Source organism: Macrosteles quadrilineatus, unplaced genomic scaffold (assembly GCF_028750875.1).
Source record: "Macrosteles quadrilineatus isolate MER2022 unplaced genomic scaffold, UCM_ALF_1.0 Scaffold_1__1_contigs__length_201487025, whole genome shotgun sequence".
NCBI lineage: Eukaryota > Metazoa > Arthropoda > Insecta > Hemiptera > Cicadellidae > Macrosteles > Macrosteles quadrilineatus.
Window position 1 is genome coordinate 99,499,617 of NW_026542594.1, and position 17,987 is coordinate 99,517,603.

The following is a 17,987-nucleotide window of genomic DNA, read 5'->3' on the forward strand; positions in this document are numbered from 1 at the left end:
AATATTGTCGGGTCAGGTAAAATCTTGTACGTTACACGTTACGCAAGAGCGTGTTTAATCACTTCGGTGAATTATGCAACTCGCCTTCGCTCGTTGCACAACATTCACCTGCGTGATGTAAAAACGCTCTTACTACACTTGTAATGTAAATAGTTATAATATACACCTGAAGGGTCGGTCACTGTTGTTCCTACAACACTGACCTGAATCAAGTTGCACGGTTTTGTTTCTTTGCTATTTACATAAGGTCTTGAATAAATCAGATAATGCCAAGTGAAATATTGCAGCTGCGACTCGAGAACGCCATGAATGTACAGCAACTGACTTCAGTCACGAAACTACATTCTACATATAATACAGTGATACACAAGCTGTACACTTGAACTGGGCATTAATAGACAACACGATCCCCTTCAATAAGACCTATATCTGCATTGGCAACAGCTTATCAAAATAAACAAGAGATTTTAAAGAGCTACGAGAAAATCAATATTGTATCATTGTATCCCTCTCCCACGGCTAGAATTATATAAGGCAATATTAGGCCTATACACCAGGAAACCGTGTGCAAATTGGGCATTTTATAAGAGGTCAAAACTTGTTTCCGATACAAAACAAATTTAAGTAGTGCAATGATGGGTTGTTTTCCTCGGCTTGGTGAATCATTATTTGGCCTAATCATACATGTTTTTGAATTTAACGAAGTGTAAAACAGATAGTTCACCAACACAACAGTAATTCACAACAGTAACTCACCCTACTGCGACACAAATGTGCAGACTTACCTGAAACACACCATCAATAGACAGTCGTTTTGAATACAGCTGTTTTAATATTTAACTACTCTGTGTTAGTAGTCGTAAAACAAAGTCAGGCCACAGCAATTAAGTTTAACAAGAGCATTTCTCCCGTGTAAGTAAGTAGGCCAATATTGTGGGCAATTACTGTATTACTACTTAATGCCCACTGCCCAGTGCTCACTGCCCGCGTTCTTCATTAATGCACACTGCACACCGTCGATGAATACAGAATGACTCAAGTTAGGGCGAAATCAGATATTTATTGGGGCGTGTTCCATTTTGTTACGACGATGGAAACTAATATAAAGACATTGTATAGACCAAAGTTATGTATAGTTTTGTAATAATAGGCTATTTGTAAGTGGGATTATATTTGGCCGAGGTTGTTAGAAGACTAGATTGACCATAAGTTACAGTAGCAGTACATGACGGTAGATGACAGAGCGTCGCGGTGGTCGTTGTCGAAAGCGACATTTTTGTTGACACCTTGACCGCGCCTTGAGAGCTCCAGCCGAGCGTACCGCCTCTACTGCTACTGCCGCCGCGCCGTTACAAGCTTCCTTATAATACTGTATCAATTATAATTATTGGTACAGTCGTTATTCTTGTGAGAGCTTATATCACTCAAGCCAAGACCTAGCCCCGGGACAACTTTACTTTTCTTTTAGTTTCTGTTGTGAAATCAGTAATTTCACTTGATAACGGGGGGGGGGGGGGGGGGAGTTGATCCACCTCCAGCAACGTTGCAAAACAAATAATTTAGTAGGCCTATATTAAGCGTTGTTGTACGCGTGTAAATGGTTACTGAGCTGAGACAGTAAAAAAAACTTTAAAATTACAATGCCATTCCAATTGAGAATAAGTAAACTCAAAAATAAGTACGATATACTTAAAATAGGTACTTAAACAGTTGTAATTTGCTTGTTTGTGGAAATAGTTTGATAACATTTGGAATATGTATTTATTCCATACTAAAATATCATCATTTCACCATAAATACACGCTATTACCTCTCCTGTAACAACAAACCTTAAAAAAGACATTTAGGCAAATGGCAATTCTACTTCTCGTCTTAGTCTGCAGGTTTGCTGCGGCGGGGGTATTTAGCATTACGTCATTTACATCCTTTGGGCATGTTTCATTCATACAATTGGATTTTTTTAGTACAAATGACTCAAAAATGAATTATGCTTAAAATAAAATCCTTTGACCATGAAAATGCTCGAAGTAAAGTAAACTGACACTAAAAAGTAAAATATTTAAGTAGGCTATATCATTACTAGACTCAAACATTATACTGGTGTTTATTTATTCTATGATTATACTGTATTGATGGCTGTACATTTAGAATAAATGTGCAAAAACAGAATTTAAACTCAAAAGAATTGCTCTTGAAATAAGTGATTTATACGGCAATTAGAAATATTTATTGTTAGAACAACGGCATCAATAACTTAAATATGTAACAACTTGTATTAACAACATAAAATGTAGTCAAAACATCATTACGTTTTCTTAACTGGACACATTCGATTCCAGACTGGTAAATACGGGATTTCCTTCTGATTTATTGCCGCCAAGGGATGCATCTAGAAGTTGTACCACGCTGACACAGCTTGCAAGAGTGGGATTTCCAACAATACAATTGTTTAACTAAAGGTTAATGACGGAAATTAATCCGTATATTCATTAATTTAGTCGTGCTCTCACAATTTGTACAATTAAAATTACTAAGAGAACAGAGTGGTTTTCAAAGTAACATCTGGGAAAGGCCTATTGAAACTACAGATCTGTAAAGAAGGTGATAGAAGGTGAGTCGTCGTTCAGTTGAGGTAGAAGCGAAATATTGTATGAGGGCAAACATTCCTAGCATCCACACTTCAACTTGCAGCACCATTGATGAGTTTTCAGCTCAGTAATCACAGTGAGATAGTGCAGGTAGCTAAGGTGATAGAAGGTGAGTCGTCGTTCAGTTGAGGTAGAAGCGAAATATTGTATGAGGGCAAACATTCCTAGCATCCACACTTCAACTTGCAGCACCATTGATGAGTTTTCAGCTCAGTAATCACAGTGAGATAGTACAGGTAGCTAAGGTGATAGAAGGTGAGTCGTCGTTCAGTTGAGGTAGAAGCGCAATATTGTATGAGGGCAAACATTCCTAGCATCCACACTTCAACTTGCAGCACCATTGATGAGTTTTCAGCTCAGTAATCACAGTGAGATAGTGCAGGTAGCTAAGGTGATAGAAGGTGAGTCGTCGTTCAGTTGAGGTAGAAGCGCAATATTGTATGAGGGCAAACATTCCTAGCATCCACACTTCAACTTGCAGCACCATTGATGAGTTTTCAGCTCAGTAACCACAGTGAGATAGTGCAGGTAGCTAAGGTGATAGAAGGAGAGTCGTCGTTCAGTTGAGGTAGAAGCGCAATATTGTATGAGGGCAAACATTCCTAGCATCCACACTTCAACTTGCAGCACCATTGATGAGTTTTCAGCTCAGTAATCACAGTGAGATAGTGCAGGTAGCTAAGGTGATAGAAGGTGAGTCGTCGTTCAGTTGAGGTAGAAGCGCAATATTGTATGAGGGCAAACATTCCTAGCATCCACACTTCAACTTGCAGCACCATTGATGAGTTTTCAGCTCAGTAATCACAGTGAGATAGTGCAGGTAGCTAAGGTGATAGAAGGTGAGTCGTCGTTCAGTTGAGGTAGAAGCGCAATATTGTATGAGGGCAAACATTCCTAGCATCCACACTTCAACTTGCAGCACCATTGATGAGTTTTCAGCTCAGTAATCACAGTGAGATAGTGCAGGTAGCTAAGGTGATAGAAGGTGAGTCGTCGTTCAGTTGAGGTAGAAGCGCAATATTGTATGAGGGCAAACATTCCTAGCATCCACACTTCAACTTGCAGCACCATTGATGAGTTTTCAGCTCAGTAATCACAGTGAGATAGTGCAGGTAGCTAAGGTGATAGAAGGTGAGTCGTCGTTCAGTTGAGGTAGAAGCGAAATATTGTATGAGGGCAAACATTCCTAGCATCCACACTTCAACTTGCAGCACCATTGATGAGTTTTCAGCTCAGTAATCACAGTGAGATAGTACAGGTAGCTAAGGTGATAGAAGGTGAATCGTCGTTCAGTTGAGGTAGAAGCGAAATATTGTATGAGGGCAAACATTCCTAGCATCCACACTTCAACTTGCAGCACCATTGATGAGTTTTCAGCTCAGTAACCACAGTGAGATAGTGCAGGTAGCTAAGGTGATAGAAGGTGAGTCGTCGTTCAGTTGAGGTAGAAGCGAAATATTGTATGAGGGCAAACATTCCTAGCATACACACTTCAACTTGCAGCACCATTGATGAGTTTTCAGCTCAGTAATCACAGTGAGATAGTGCAGGTAGCTAAGGTGATAGAAGGAGAGTCGTCGTTCAGTTGAGGTAGAAGCGAAATATTGTATGAGGGCAAACATTCCTAGCATCCACACTTCAACTTGCAGCACCATTGATGAGTTTTCAGCTCAGTAACCACAGTGAGATAGTACAGGTTAACGGTTTAGTTACTTCCTTACATTTGAATGGGATCAGATTCTAAATCCCAATCCGACGTGAATAGTTGTTTTTTAACCTTGATCGAAAATGTCCAAATAATCCCTTATAATATATTTTTTCTCCTTTTACACAAAAAACTTCAAACGATTAGCTACAACAAAAATATAGAGCTCATCAATATGATAAATACAGTCTTACAGATTTGTCTAGAAAACAAAAAGTGTACTATTTTACCACAAAAATGACTATAATAACAAATTCTAATTTCAAAGTTCCAAAATAAAAAATAAACTAATAATAATACTTGGTAACCCCATGACTCAAGCCTCGTCTACTACGAGCTGTTGGAACCACAGTTCTACTATATATGATGTCTTGTAAACAGGGGTCACTTGACCGGTTCTTGATCTTATTACAACACGAAAACACTATAAACTCTCACTATAAACTTATAACTTTCTCACCGATCAAACCAGGCAAATCGTGCTTCCACAACATCGTTATGCAAAGGTCAGGTTCATGCTAAGATGCGAGAAGTGTTGTATATTCTTGAGCAGATTTCACGAGTTAAATCATACGTATTTCTCTGACGGAAGAGAGAGCCAAATATTGAACTATGATAATGCATTGCTGTGATTCACACTATTGAATCGTAAAAACTATCGTCAACGTACTAATGAGGCTTTACAACACTATTATTGGTTAAACGCTCAACCAACTGGTGGTTTTGAACATTCAAACATTAGGTATAATATTATTATATCTAAACTAGTTAAATGATATAGATTAGAACCTCAGAATTAATCAAGAGTATCCGCAAACTGACACGTTTGTGTCAGACGCACATACGTTGTCTCCCATTAGCTTGTCACGAACAAGCGGCGAGAGTAGCTGTGGTATTTTATGGGTCAAATCTCAATAGTTGCAATAACGTTAGAACAGAATTTTTACAGCATTTTGTTTAGAGTTACAAGGACCATAACACGCTAATTTTATTCTATATCGGTGAAGCAGTTTTTTTTAGAAATATTATTTTCGTTATTTAATGGGACAATCGTATATGTTTCATTCGAACCGGAAGTTGGTTTACAGCAATGAGGATTGTACCGTTTTATTTACAGTTAAAATGGGTATAATATACTAAATCTGAATCAAAACCGTTCGGAACGTTTTTTATGGGAATCCTATTTTACGGGTGCTTTTTGTAGAGTTTAACGGGGAAATGGCCATTGTAAATCAAAATTTAAAAAAAAATCTCCTGTAGGTGCCATACTATTCTACTTTTGTAGTTACTGTACTACTCGGTACACACAAAATATCATTAAAATTGGACCACACGTGTAGTCTGTAGGGCCCGGTATACATCTTTCTGATCATCGACGTCATTTTTACGGGGTAGCGGAATTTTATCCCCCTGGAATTTTACCTCCTGAGCAAAACTGACGTCACAAACAGGGTAAAATTCCGGTCGCGAACCTTTGAGTTGCACATCAGTTCAATAAATTAAAGGTGGAATTAAACGTATATTTTCACGGTTGTGGATGTAATCAGTACTCATCAAATAATAAAACCTAGAGTGTACAGGCCGGAATTTTACCCCGGAATTTAACCCCCAGAATTTTACCCCCTGGCCAAAAAATAGAAATTGGTGAGAATAATTAATTTTCTTCTAAATAAATTGTTTTTCCAGGGTCGTATAATAAAACGTTTAAGAAATTTTCATCCAATTATAATTCAAATGGGCTACCGGTACTCAGTTTGTTTACATACATACTAACTAACAGTTGGTCCCAAAAGTCGAATCCCGAAAGTCGAATCCCGAAACTCGATTATAAAATGAAACAGCGAAACCTGTACAGTACTTAGTTAGAGATTACAAATAAATTAATATAGACTACTTAATAATAAAATGTTTACTTATTCAATCAAAACTCATATCAGAAAACTAATTAGTCTCACTAATTTCTATATCTGCACAGGGGGTAAAAATCTGGGGGTACAACTGCATGGGTAAAATTCCGGGGGTAAAATTTTGGGTCGTACATCTACAGTTGCCTAAACGCTATTTATATGGACAGGGGGTAAAATTCAGGTTTTTATTACTAATCTAATATATTACGCTTTGTCTATTTTCATTAGACTCCCAAATCTGCAGGGTAAAATTCCGCCCGCGAAAAAAAAACTTTAGAGTGCTCAGGTTACTACATCATAGTGTAGTCAGCTTTGCCCAGGGGGTAAAATTCCAGGGCGATAAAATTCCGGCGACCCCATTTTTACGTCCTGTAGCTCTTTTACACATACTTACACACACGATTTGTAAAAAAAATGAGAACTCCATGGTCGACTCCTTACGAGATTCGCCCTGTACCAGTCGACTCGGCTTCACTACAGTAGTCATTCTTTTCAGTATAGTGTATCATGAGTCATGAGTCCTGCATTGCAATAGCTTACGTACTTTAATCATTTAGTGAACGGCGTTTAGCAGGAGACCTCCATTTAGTCCATTTCTGAATGGAAGTAACAAAATCTAGTCCTCAACACCCTCAACCTCAAAACTCCCCAATCACTGCGGCCAGTATAAAGATTGGACTCAAGTTAATTATGTACTAACTGAATTGAAATACTGTTAAACTCTAACTTAATGCTGAAGACCAAACCAAACAACGATTTACATACACTACAAATCTGTATTCAGAAATCAGACTCTTTGGTCAAATACATTTAAATAGGCATTGTCAAGTTAGGGCTAAATCTCTACATAGGTAATTCATACAAAGTCACAGAGTAAATAGGCTTAATCTAATAGCTATATTAGAATAGTCGAATCTAAGAACTCTTTAAGAGCGTAGGATTTTCTAACAGCCAGGAGTAAACTTTTGATTTGAAAATGGGAATGGTTGCTTCAAAGAGAGGTTCAGGCAGCTTATATATAGAACTTGATTGATATTGATCAGTGGCGTACGATTGCCTCATTCCATAGTCATATCACAGACAATAGCGATCATGGCACTGAGCCAGTGAACGGAGTAACATTTAAATGCCGCATTCTCCATCACTACACTACGTTGGAAAGTGATCAGACCGGTTGTGAGCCACAGCCACGAGTCACGAGTGAACCGTTTTCACTTGCTCTTGCTCGCTTTATTAGGTAGCGCCTAGCGCACTGTAGAATGCCGAGGCCACGTACAGAACGGACAGTAGCACTGGATGGAAATAAAGTTTTGTTATGTTGTTTAACACCGACAGTTCTACGCAATCTTACAGGAGTTACCACACATATTTCTGTTTATGATTTGCTACGTGAAATCTTCATGGAGGTACAGCACCCTCGCCGCTTAGCATAAATTTTGCCACTGCATACCATAATCACGATTTGCCTTGTTTGATCGGCGAGTAAGTTGCCATTTTTATTCGTTCGTAACAAGACAGTAATGACCTAAACTATAATTAATCATTTGACACGTTTATGACCAATTCTCGAGTCGGCCCTCGAGTCACAACCACAGCTAAATGTGCGATGTCTGATAGCAGGTTCAAAGGCCGCAGTCCAGTCCAGATGCGGACGCTGACGGCGGGCATTGTCTATCCTGTTAACGAAGCGAAGCAGGAAGCACGAGATGTAGACGAAAGGCCTCTACGATATACGCTTTCTGGGAGGTTTAAATGAGCGAAAATAACAATCAAATCAACAATCATACAACATGTGGTCTGTGGTTATTTTATGTAAGTTTCGAGCTTAAGCTGGATTTGTTTACACTGTATTATGTAGGTACTTTCTCGCCTGAGGACGGGACCAGATTCTAGATCCCGAAAAGTCGTGATCTTTCATTTACCAATCGTGATGCAATAATCACTCAAACATCATAAAACCACCATCACCAAAAATGAGCTTCAACAAAGAAATGCTTTCATTATTAACAGCGCGTACTACGATGACACAAGTAAAATTATCTTTTTTAATTAGCAGGTTTATTTTGGGATGAAAGTTTGTGACAATGCACAACAATTGCTACTACGATACACATGACCTTAGATAAAAAGGTAAAATTCAAACCCAAGATACACATTTCAAACTAAACTGAAATATTATGCGATAAAACGAATACCATTACAAATAAATCAGCATTATAACATTACTGTAGAACTTTACAAAAATGCGACAAATTTTCAATTCTGGCAATTCTGTTTCAATTTGGCGAGATTTGGAATCTACAATCTTGGCCTTATACTTTGTATTAAACTGAAGGAACTGATACTGGATTCCATTTGGGTCTTTCACCTCAGCAATCAGCAAGAACGTAAATCTAGCAATTCCATTCTTGCATTGCTTGCAGCCGGTTTGTTGAGTAATACGATTTATGGCAGGGTATGGGTATGGGGAATGCAACAGTGTCTGGAGTGTGGAACTTCCACCGATATGAAAATGTCAAGCAATACCGTGATGGTACTGTTTATGGATAATCCCATCGAATGTCTCACTCATCAACAGTCGTGTTAATAAAATTAGTCGGTTGCAACACCATGCACTTACGGTATGTTTACAACCCAAGCTTTCAATTACAATTCACTGTAGATTATGCCTATTCTATTATTACAGTAGTTGAATTCTATGTATTCGGAAAAGGAAAGTCGGGACGTAGTATACTTTAACTTTTTACTTTGATTAATTTTAATCTAGCATACATTCACAAACTAAAGACGGTAAACAACGTAAAACCCCAGCTTCAAGTATTGGGCTGACTCACAAGGCAAGTAAGTACGTATGTTACACAACACAATGCTGATGTGCTTGTAATGACACTCAACTACGCTGGGAACCTCTGCTTGAAGTCAACAGACATACAATTGAATAGACCGAACCAGTGCTCACTTGAGAATGAAGTGTGTTCAATGTAGCTTTGCATAACATACTACAGTACAGCGATGACTAAACATGTCAAGGGAGTGATTCTGAAATATCGCAAAGTTGGTAGACTAACTCTTACACAAGTCTACCTAACAGAACCATTTTATTATGACGCAGCATTTTATTAGAATTATTTGTTATAAACTTTAAGAGAATTGCTTTGTACAGGATGCGTAGAAAAAATCTAAGGAAAATCGGCAGCGACCATGGGTAAAAAGTAGGCCTACTTGCTCAGTGCAACACATCAACATTCATATGTGCAAGTGACCGGACCTAGCAGACGTCCGTTCAGTATTTAGGGTATTATTGTTCTCTTGATCATGGATACACGTTAATGAGTTGTTGACAAACATTTAACAACTTGTATTTGACTCACAAATGAAAGCACTTAGCCTCTTGTTAGCAGTAAATAGTGTTTTGGTTATGAATTGCAAAGTAACAAATTAATTGATTTAATTGAAATATAAGGACGGATTCGAAATACTGAATCTGGAAACAGCGAGCAGGTTTTTAGTTACTGTGCAACAAATACAGTATGCGTTGCAGTCATGTTGCAGTTGGATCAAGGACATGTTACAAAAATAATTAAAAGTTACGAAAAACGGATGAGTTTCTTTAGACTGGGTCAAATTTTGTGATTGGCTGGATTGTCGTATACCTTTGTTGAGTGCCGGTAGGAACATTCTGAGCCTGCCACTGCCGTGTAGTCCTCCCTTGGCGTGATGGTACATACAGTCCGACACTTCCCCCGCCGCCTCGTACTCCTGGGCCTGTGACTCCTGGTAGGCCGACCACAACCACTGGTCAAAGTCCTCCTCTCCACCACGTCCACTTCGGACCACCACCGAGTCGAACACTTGCTCCACATAGCTTCCCCTACTATTACCCGCCACCCCGCTCGCGACGACATGGTGGTCGCTCATTTCACCACCATCGTGTCTACCACTTCAACCATCTAAATCAAAATATCCTTGAGTGCGAGAAATTGTTCAGCCATTGCTGAGTCATAAATGTAAAATCATGTATTTCAACTCTTACTTTTCATTCGTGTTAAGCCACTATAATTTATTGAAACAATAAGTTGTCATTGATTGCCATCTGATGAATGTTAGTTTCAATTTAGCAATATAAAATGTCCAAATCCATTTAAATCGGTATACTAATCACATAGAAATGACTACCTTTAAAGGGATGAAGTGACGAAGAACCAAATGTTGAGCGACACTTATAATAGAATGTTAACCGATAGGAAGAATTAACAACGGCATTAGTGCGCTGAGACTTATTACACCGACTACACAACAACTTATTGGTCGGTAGTTAAAACCTTAAAATAAAATAATAGGTGTAACCAAAGACACAAAGTCATTGTCCACGTGACTCGGTATTACAAGATCTCCTATAGTCTTTATTGCAATAGACAAAACTATCTTCAACAGAATAGTCAGATGACAACGACTCGTCTACGCTGTGGACAAGTAATATCGCCACCCTAAGGTTGTTAAATTTTCGAGCCAAAAGTCAACAGTTGAAAAGAATAATCTAATCCGGCTAATCATATAAACGTTTTAATGCCATAACTAAAAGTTCCCATGACTTTTGGTTGTGAGGGCCGTTTAGTCTACATTCCAAGCAAAATCCACTAATACGTAATGTACTGTAGGGACCTATATCAAAAAATACAATCCGATACAATTCCTGTAAATATCGGCATAAGTTATCAGAACCACTGGATAGGCGCCAAATCGTTCTACTTCCAATCCAAATGATAAGACAAAACATCAATCACTGTCTCTGGCTACTTCGTAAGCTGTTGTAGACATTGATTGACAAGTTATGACTACTCGTCGATAACATCAACCACCATTTGCATTACGCGAAAAAGAAGTAAACTAATCTGTCCCTAATGAGAAATTTGTTATACAACTAACAAGTTTACACTTGACAGTTTGTCTGTCCAAGTTTTAACCATAGATACCCGGTTGTATTCAAGACACGAAGAAAATATGTCTACAACTGATTGGCACACTGTGTAAAAATCCGAACTATTAACACAGCCTTTTAAACGATCAAGTTCTAGCAAATGGATAAAACTAATTTTAAAAATACCAGGCTTATATTCGACTTATGCTTTTGTTCCTCAGTATGACGTTCAGCGCTTAGAGCTCATTGACCAGTAACCACGTCATGTGTGACATACTGTAGTGACAGTCATACAATTACAACATTACATTTCCAAGGACTTCCTCATCATCTGGTGCGGCAGTTGTGTGGAATTAACACACTCGTCGCAGCTCCTTAGTGCGATCACCCTTCACTACGCATTCGTTTCAATTTGAGCAATAAATGCTCGTTAAAAGTATACCACAGACTATAGAGTAGCCTAAGCCTTTTACTCTCTATAGTCTGTGACTACAGTATTTGTAGTATTAATTTATGTTTTTAGAAACGTTCGCGAAATTCCTAACATTAATGAAATAAAAATTTTATACTATGCATTTGTCCAATCAGTACTTCAATATGGAATCATAGTACGGGTAGGAGCTAGTAGCAATATTTTAAAGGCACTGTTTGTAATACAAAAACTAATTATTAAAATAGCTTTTCAATTCTACAGGCGTTTCCCTACAAATGTATTATTCAAAAACACTCAATTACTTTCCGTGCGTCAACTTTTTATCAAAACGTTACTTGTATATACCTACTCTAATCAAGATTTGATAGTGACGCCAATCACACATAACTATTCCACCAGAGGAGCTGTAAATGTAGGTATGCAGGTACCCCGAGTTTTCAAGTTTGCAAACCTTACCAATGCTTTTTATATTGCGAATTTTTTGTATAGGAATATACCATCAGAGATTAGAGATCTTCAGGTATCTCTTCCAGTTTATAAACGTTCGGTTAAGCAGTTGGCTGTCGGAGATTGGGCTCGATCAGTCGAGACACTTATCGGTTCAGTATACAATACCTAACAATAGTTAGACACTAGTACACCAAACAATATTTAGCGTACATATATCAGTAACTGCAACTCCATTCACTCTACTAACTTTTATTTAGCATTAACTGTTCCTGTAGCTGTCTCATAGCTTAGTTGTAAATAGTAGGTATTTTGATTAATTTAGTTTTAATTTTTAAGAATATTTCTAATTTGTAATAGAGCTCGTCCCGCGCACATGTCTTTTACGGCCTATGCGGGACTATTGTTCATATTTTGTATATGTATATATTGTAATTTTTTTGGGAAATAAAGCAGATTTTGATTTGATTTTGTAATATATAAACAAAATTAAATCCGTTAATTAACGCGCTAAAACTGGTGCACGAAACAATGCATAAATCGATTCATTATGATACAGTTCTTTCAACCGAAGTGCTTGTCGTCTTTGGGTAGTATAAACAAAGATATCAATTTAAAATAATGTTAATCCTCGACGCTGTATAGTGCGCGAATGCCTCGGCAAGTACAAGTACTGTATGTGTAGTGGTTACCACATGACACCTCGACATATCCGCCGTTCCGCGAACTACAGTCAGTACAGTCATCAACATACAGGCACTCCGCACACAATGTATAGAATGGACGTAAAATAAATTAAACTAAATATAGTAAACCCATCGTTATCGCATCCAAGTATGCGTCACTGGTCAAAGTTGAAAGATAGTAGACGTCTTATCAACAAACTAGCATCCACACGAGAACTACGAGTAGGCCTACTAGTGATTGTAGTCCAACGCAATGCCTAGTTCCTCACTAAACACGTCTTTGGCAATGCATTGCCTACAGATTAGTATTGGTCTTGTCAGCGCTGCGCCGCGTCATCGGCACGTGAGGGTCGAGGTCGACAACTTGTGAAGGGATTACCACAGTTGCGGCGGCACACAACTTCCGGTGGTGGATGCGGAAGTGACAACTCGCACAATGGTCGTGTGGCGCTACACACTCGCATCGCACACTGTCCACTGTCCACTGTCCACAGAGCGCTCGGGAATCACTTCCTTCAGTCAAGTAATTAGTTTGTGCGAGTGCGATCAATTGATAAGTCTGTATTCATTGATCGTAGGTAGGTCTCATCTTCGACCGCCTTCGTTATTTAAACAAACTAAATTACAATTGTTGTGATCATTTATACTTTCCAACAATTTGGTCGTAAGTCAACGCAGAATAATTAAGCGGAGCGAGCGAAGCTCTTTAAAACCGGGCATTGTGCACACTATGTAATAAATTAACTCAACAACGGCTGGTCATATTTAATCCTAACTTTACAGGGTTATTTGGACAAACAGTATCCATGTTATTAAACAAACAAATTTCAATTTGATAATGTCTGTACAATTTAGGACCAACTTAATGTTTTTAGCATTAGCCTTTTGAGTTGCCGTGATGGTTACGAGATAATAAGGTGGATGTAAACAAAGAATCATAGCATATGCTTGTTACGTTGCTTACATACTAACTGTTCAAGTCGGACTGTAAAGTTGGCAGCGTCAAAATCAAAATAGCATTTCAAAATTACTTTAATAACCATTGACTCAGTCATTTTAGCTACCATTTTGTTATTAATGGTCCGATTTCTATGTTATTTGTTATTGTTTCGTCAAGACCGGTAAAATGATACCAAGCTCGACTAGACTTGCTATTTGAAAATTTTGAGCTACCCCCTACCCCTAAGGGAAAAATTTTCAAAACTGACCATAATTACTATAATTATACCGCAAATTGATTTCAAATATCTTAAATAGTTAAGAAGTTAAAGGGGGTGCAAGTTAATTTTCAGCTACCCTCATGGTTATTTGGATTTGAAACGTTTTAGGGCGCCATTTTGTTATCTGGGTTATCTTAGTGGGCCGATTTTGGTTTTCTTTATGCCAAATCAATTGTTATGTTTCGTCAAGACCTGTAAAATGATACCAAACTCGACTATACTTGTCATTTAAAAATTTTGAGCTACCCCCTACCCCTGCTACCCCTAAGGGCAAAATTTTCAAAACTGGCCATAATTATTTTAGCCTCATATCTAAGAAGGTTGCCGCAAACAGATTTAAAATATCTCAAATGGTTGAAAATTTAAGGGGGGGGGGTGTAAGTTACTTTTCAGCAACCCAGTATATTACTTAAAGAAGAGGAGTAAATGAAATATTAATGTGCATGGTAAAAAATGAACAACCTAATCCACCGTTCCTGGTACGCCAAAAGGAGTGGTTTCAGAGTATTCTCATTCAGAGACATCTTCTTCAAGTATTGGGGGTGCTTGGGGTTGAAAACGGATGGGCAGTGACGTGGTGTTCAATCAACTTTGAATCACCCACGAAGCTATAAACAAACCTCAAACTCCATAAACTATAAATTCGTTACAGCCGCGCGGCTGTAGACGCTCCATTGTATTATAGTTTTATTACGCTATATTCCATACAGAGTTTGAGGTGTGTACCTTCATAGATGATGGCACTCATTCGTCACCACCCATACGTTTTCAACCCCAAGAACCCCCAATACTTTAAGAAGATGTCTCTGAATGAATTCTCATTACTCTTAAATCCCTTTTTTTCGCCATACCATGAACAATGGATTAGGTTGTTCATTGTTTTTTACCATGCACATTAATATTTCCGTTTCCTCCTCTTCTCCAAGTAATATATTCGCTCCCAGCTCCCAGCTGTACTTATTCCATGATGGTAAAGAGTGCAATTGCACTAGTCACTAGTCTTGGGAGTCGTGGCATAGGAATTGAGACAAGCGACTCAGCCGCGCGACTAGAGTCGTAACAGTCGCTGGATAGGAATTGGACCTTTATCCAAAAATGATTCACTCGTTCCCGTTCCCTTGATTTAAATAATGATACGCTTATATTATGTTGTATTCGTAGCTAATTTTGATACTTATTTTATTCGGTTCAATAGGAAATCCCGTTTGCGGTGTTACACTACGAGGGTGCTCGACCTACGCGTAGAGACTGATCATAGCAGACAGTTCAATGGGATAATCCAAACGTAATTCCACTAATTGACAGCTGGGGTTTCTCTGCCCCGCCCCGTGTCTCGATCTGACCTACTGCTACTGAAAAGAAATTTATGATGTCCATAAGTAGTGTTTGATGGATCCAATCGAATAACTTTACTTGTCAGACATCTACGTATATTATACTCTAACATGCTAATATACAAAAAGCATTTAATGCATATCTGCTTACATTGATTCTAAGAAGTGCCATTTGGTCATTTAGTATGGGCCTACTTCTTCTTGCTAATTAGGCCTACATGTTACAGATTAAATATTAAACTGCAATTAAACGTTTAGTTACCAAGCGATATAGTGGTAGCAAAACGGGAGTGCCGATGGAGACCTGTGGGGGTGCGTGCGTTTAAAGGGACTTGACCTGGTCTCCATCGGCACTCCCGTTTTGCTATCACTATAATTAATTATAAAAAATACTAGGGATATATGTTATTACAATAGCAAATATTATAATATTTTTTAAAATTATTCTCTCGGGGCTTTCGATGAAACCTAAACATTTGACTTAACACCAGAAAAGCAAGTGTGCAAATCTCTTTTTTGTTTGGGAGCTGTAAAATGCTATTACCCACTCCCTCGGTCTTTGAGGGTAGTTAGTGTGGGACTTACCACACACACTGTACCAATACCCACAAAAGAAAGATCAATACTGTACACTATATTTAAGATCTGGAACTGGAACATCGCCGAACCACGTACTACAAACCCAATCTACGAAGGTTACCTAGATTGCGTCTGAGATGGACCACAGCTCCATTCCTTTCTTATTACTGTATAGCAAAACTGCACTTTATGGCAGATGCCGTGGACCATGGAGGGGTGATTGCAAAAACAAATCAGAACTAATGCTGTACTTCAGATACCCAACTTTCTCGACGGTGTTTATCCATTATGCAGCCAATTGCAAGACTTCCTCATGATTTTAACTATGGATATCGCAATTAGGAACACCCAGTGGACCTTGTGGATTATGAAATGCACTGGGCAATTGAACACTGAAAACCAAGTTAACTCCTTCATAAAGTAGTTTGAGCTTATTTTAAATTAAGGAAGTCTTTATTTCATTTTAAAATTGTCTACACAATAATATGCGAAAAGCAACGCTACTGATCTACTGAACAAAATAGAAAAGGTTTTACCACATACAATAGAAAGAGTAATATTACAATTTACTTTTGTCCATTATTTTATTATTATTGTCTTTTATTCTATAGTATAATGATCTTGATCTACATTTTACAATATTGTCTGTTGTTTAAGTATACCGACAATTATTCATTCATAACACTTGCGCTCAAAGATCCATCGTCCATCCCATTCCCAAGAAGCAAATATTTTTTTATGGTTGGGTGTTAGTACAGAAAAAATCGCATAACCCGGATCATGTTTACTAAGCTTTTTGCGACATAACTAATAATACATTTAAAGTAGGTAGTTTGATCTTTAAATCGTAGAAAGAAGAAAAAATTCAGTCCGAGTAAATTATATTTTGTTTTAACAAACTAATAAATGTATACACAATGACAGTCAAATTTTAAAATTTAGTATCTTTCAGCCAATCTGAAAAAAAATACTTTATTCCATAGATAAGACTAAACAAAGTGTACAAACACCGGCAAATATAATCGGTTTCCTAATCCATATGCAACAGAAGGCAAAAGATGGCAATCAGAGACAACCCGTAAACTATGATAGTTAATTGTCATAAATTAAACACAAAATCACCTTCACGAGTAAAGACACTCACTTGTCACTACCGAATACCGGCGCGGTCACTTGTGACAGAGAACACAATATATACCAACACTACCGGCGCGCCGTGGCAGCTCGGATAAGACTGACTGAGGAGACTGAGGAGAGGAGAGGAGAGGAGAGTGAGAGAGAGGGTGAGGGTGAGAGAGGAGAGTCTACGCCCGGCCTGCCCCCCCCTGCCAGGCCCTCCAACGGCACTTCTGCTTATCATCTGATATCAGTTATCAGAGCCGAGGTCAGGGTTACACAGTGGCGAATGTTAAAGCATACAATAGCTATGGCAGTTATCGTTATCATATATATCCCTTACCGAATAACATGTTTATTAAGAGCATGCAAATGTAAAAGAACGTGTGTAATCGCTATGTTATAACAATTACAGACACAAATGACACACCCCAAAAAACATTGATCAGTTTTAGAATATTTTGAATACTCTATCCTTCTGTCTATTTCTATTTCTAGGTTTATAAAAAGGTTTGATGTAAAAAATATATACAGTATCAAATATCGATGTAACTGATAAAAGCAAGATTAAATTACTAGCTAAGTAAACTCTTTCAGAGTGTGTTTAGTTCCTTCCCTTCAAGGAGTGGTAACCTTAAGAAAGAAAGATAGAATGTAAATAACTCATTTCACAACTTTCTCCATCAGTATTTATTAGTTATTCTGGATTTACATTGTTGTTTGTCAGAACATTATGGCTATGGTAGATGTGCTATACTATAGCTATATAAATAAAAAGAACCAAATTTTCTTAAACCGTGTCCTCTCCCATGACTGCAATAAGCATTTTATACTTATATGCCAACCCCGTTGAAGGATGGGTACTCTGCTAGTAATTTATATTTAGACACTATAAGAGTGAAATAATTAATTTATTCCTCAATTTCATTTTTTTTTTTAGACATTCATTGAGTATTTTACAGATTCAAAGCATCGGACGTTAACAAACCTTAAC

General features: G+C 38.0%; 1 protein-coding gene across 8 annotated transcripts in view; it reads right to left on the reverse strand.

Annotated features, from left to right (window-relative positions):
* Positions 1–17,987, reverse strand: part of LOC128995580 (trafficking kinesin-binding protein milt) — a 205,844-nt gene that overhangs the window by 96,000 nt on the left and 91,857 nt on the right. The window contains exons 1-2 of one of the 8 annotated variants that reach the window (XM_054421027.1): positions 17,000–17,112; positions 9,914–10,313 (exon numbers count right to left, since the gene is read on the reverse strand). The exons of the other annotated variants lie outside the window; for them this stretch is intronic. Coding sequence (XP_054277002.1) covers positions 9,914–10,178 — 265 coding nt within the window. The 5' untranslated portion in view covers positions 10,179–10,313; positions 17,000–17,112. Of the gene's footprint in view, positions 1–9,913; positions 10,314–16,999; positions 17,113–17,987 lie in introns of those variants that run through there. 8 annotated transcript variants of the gene reach the window in all.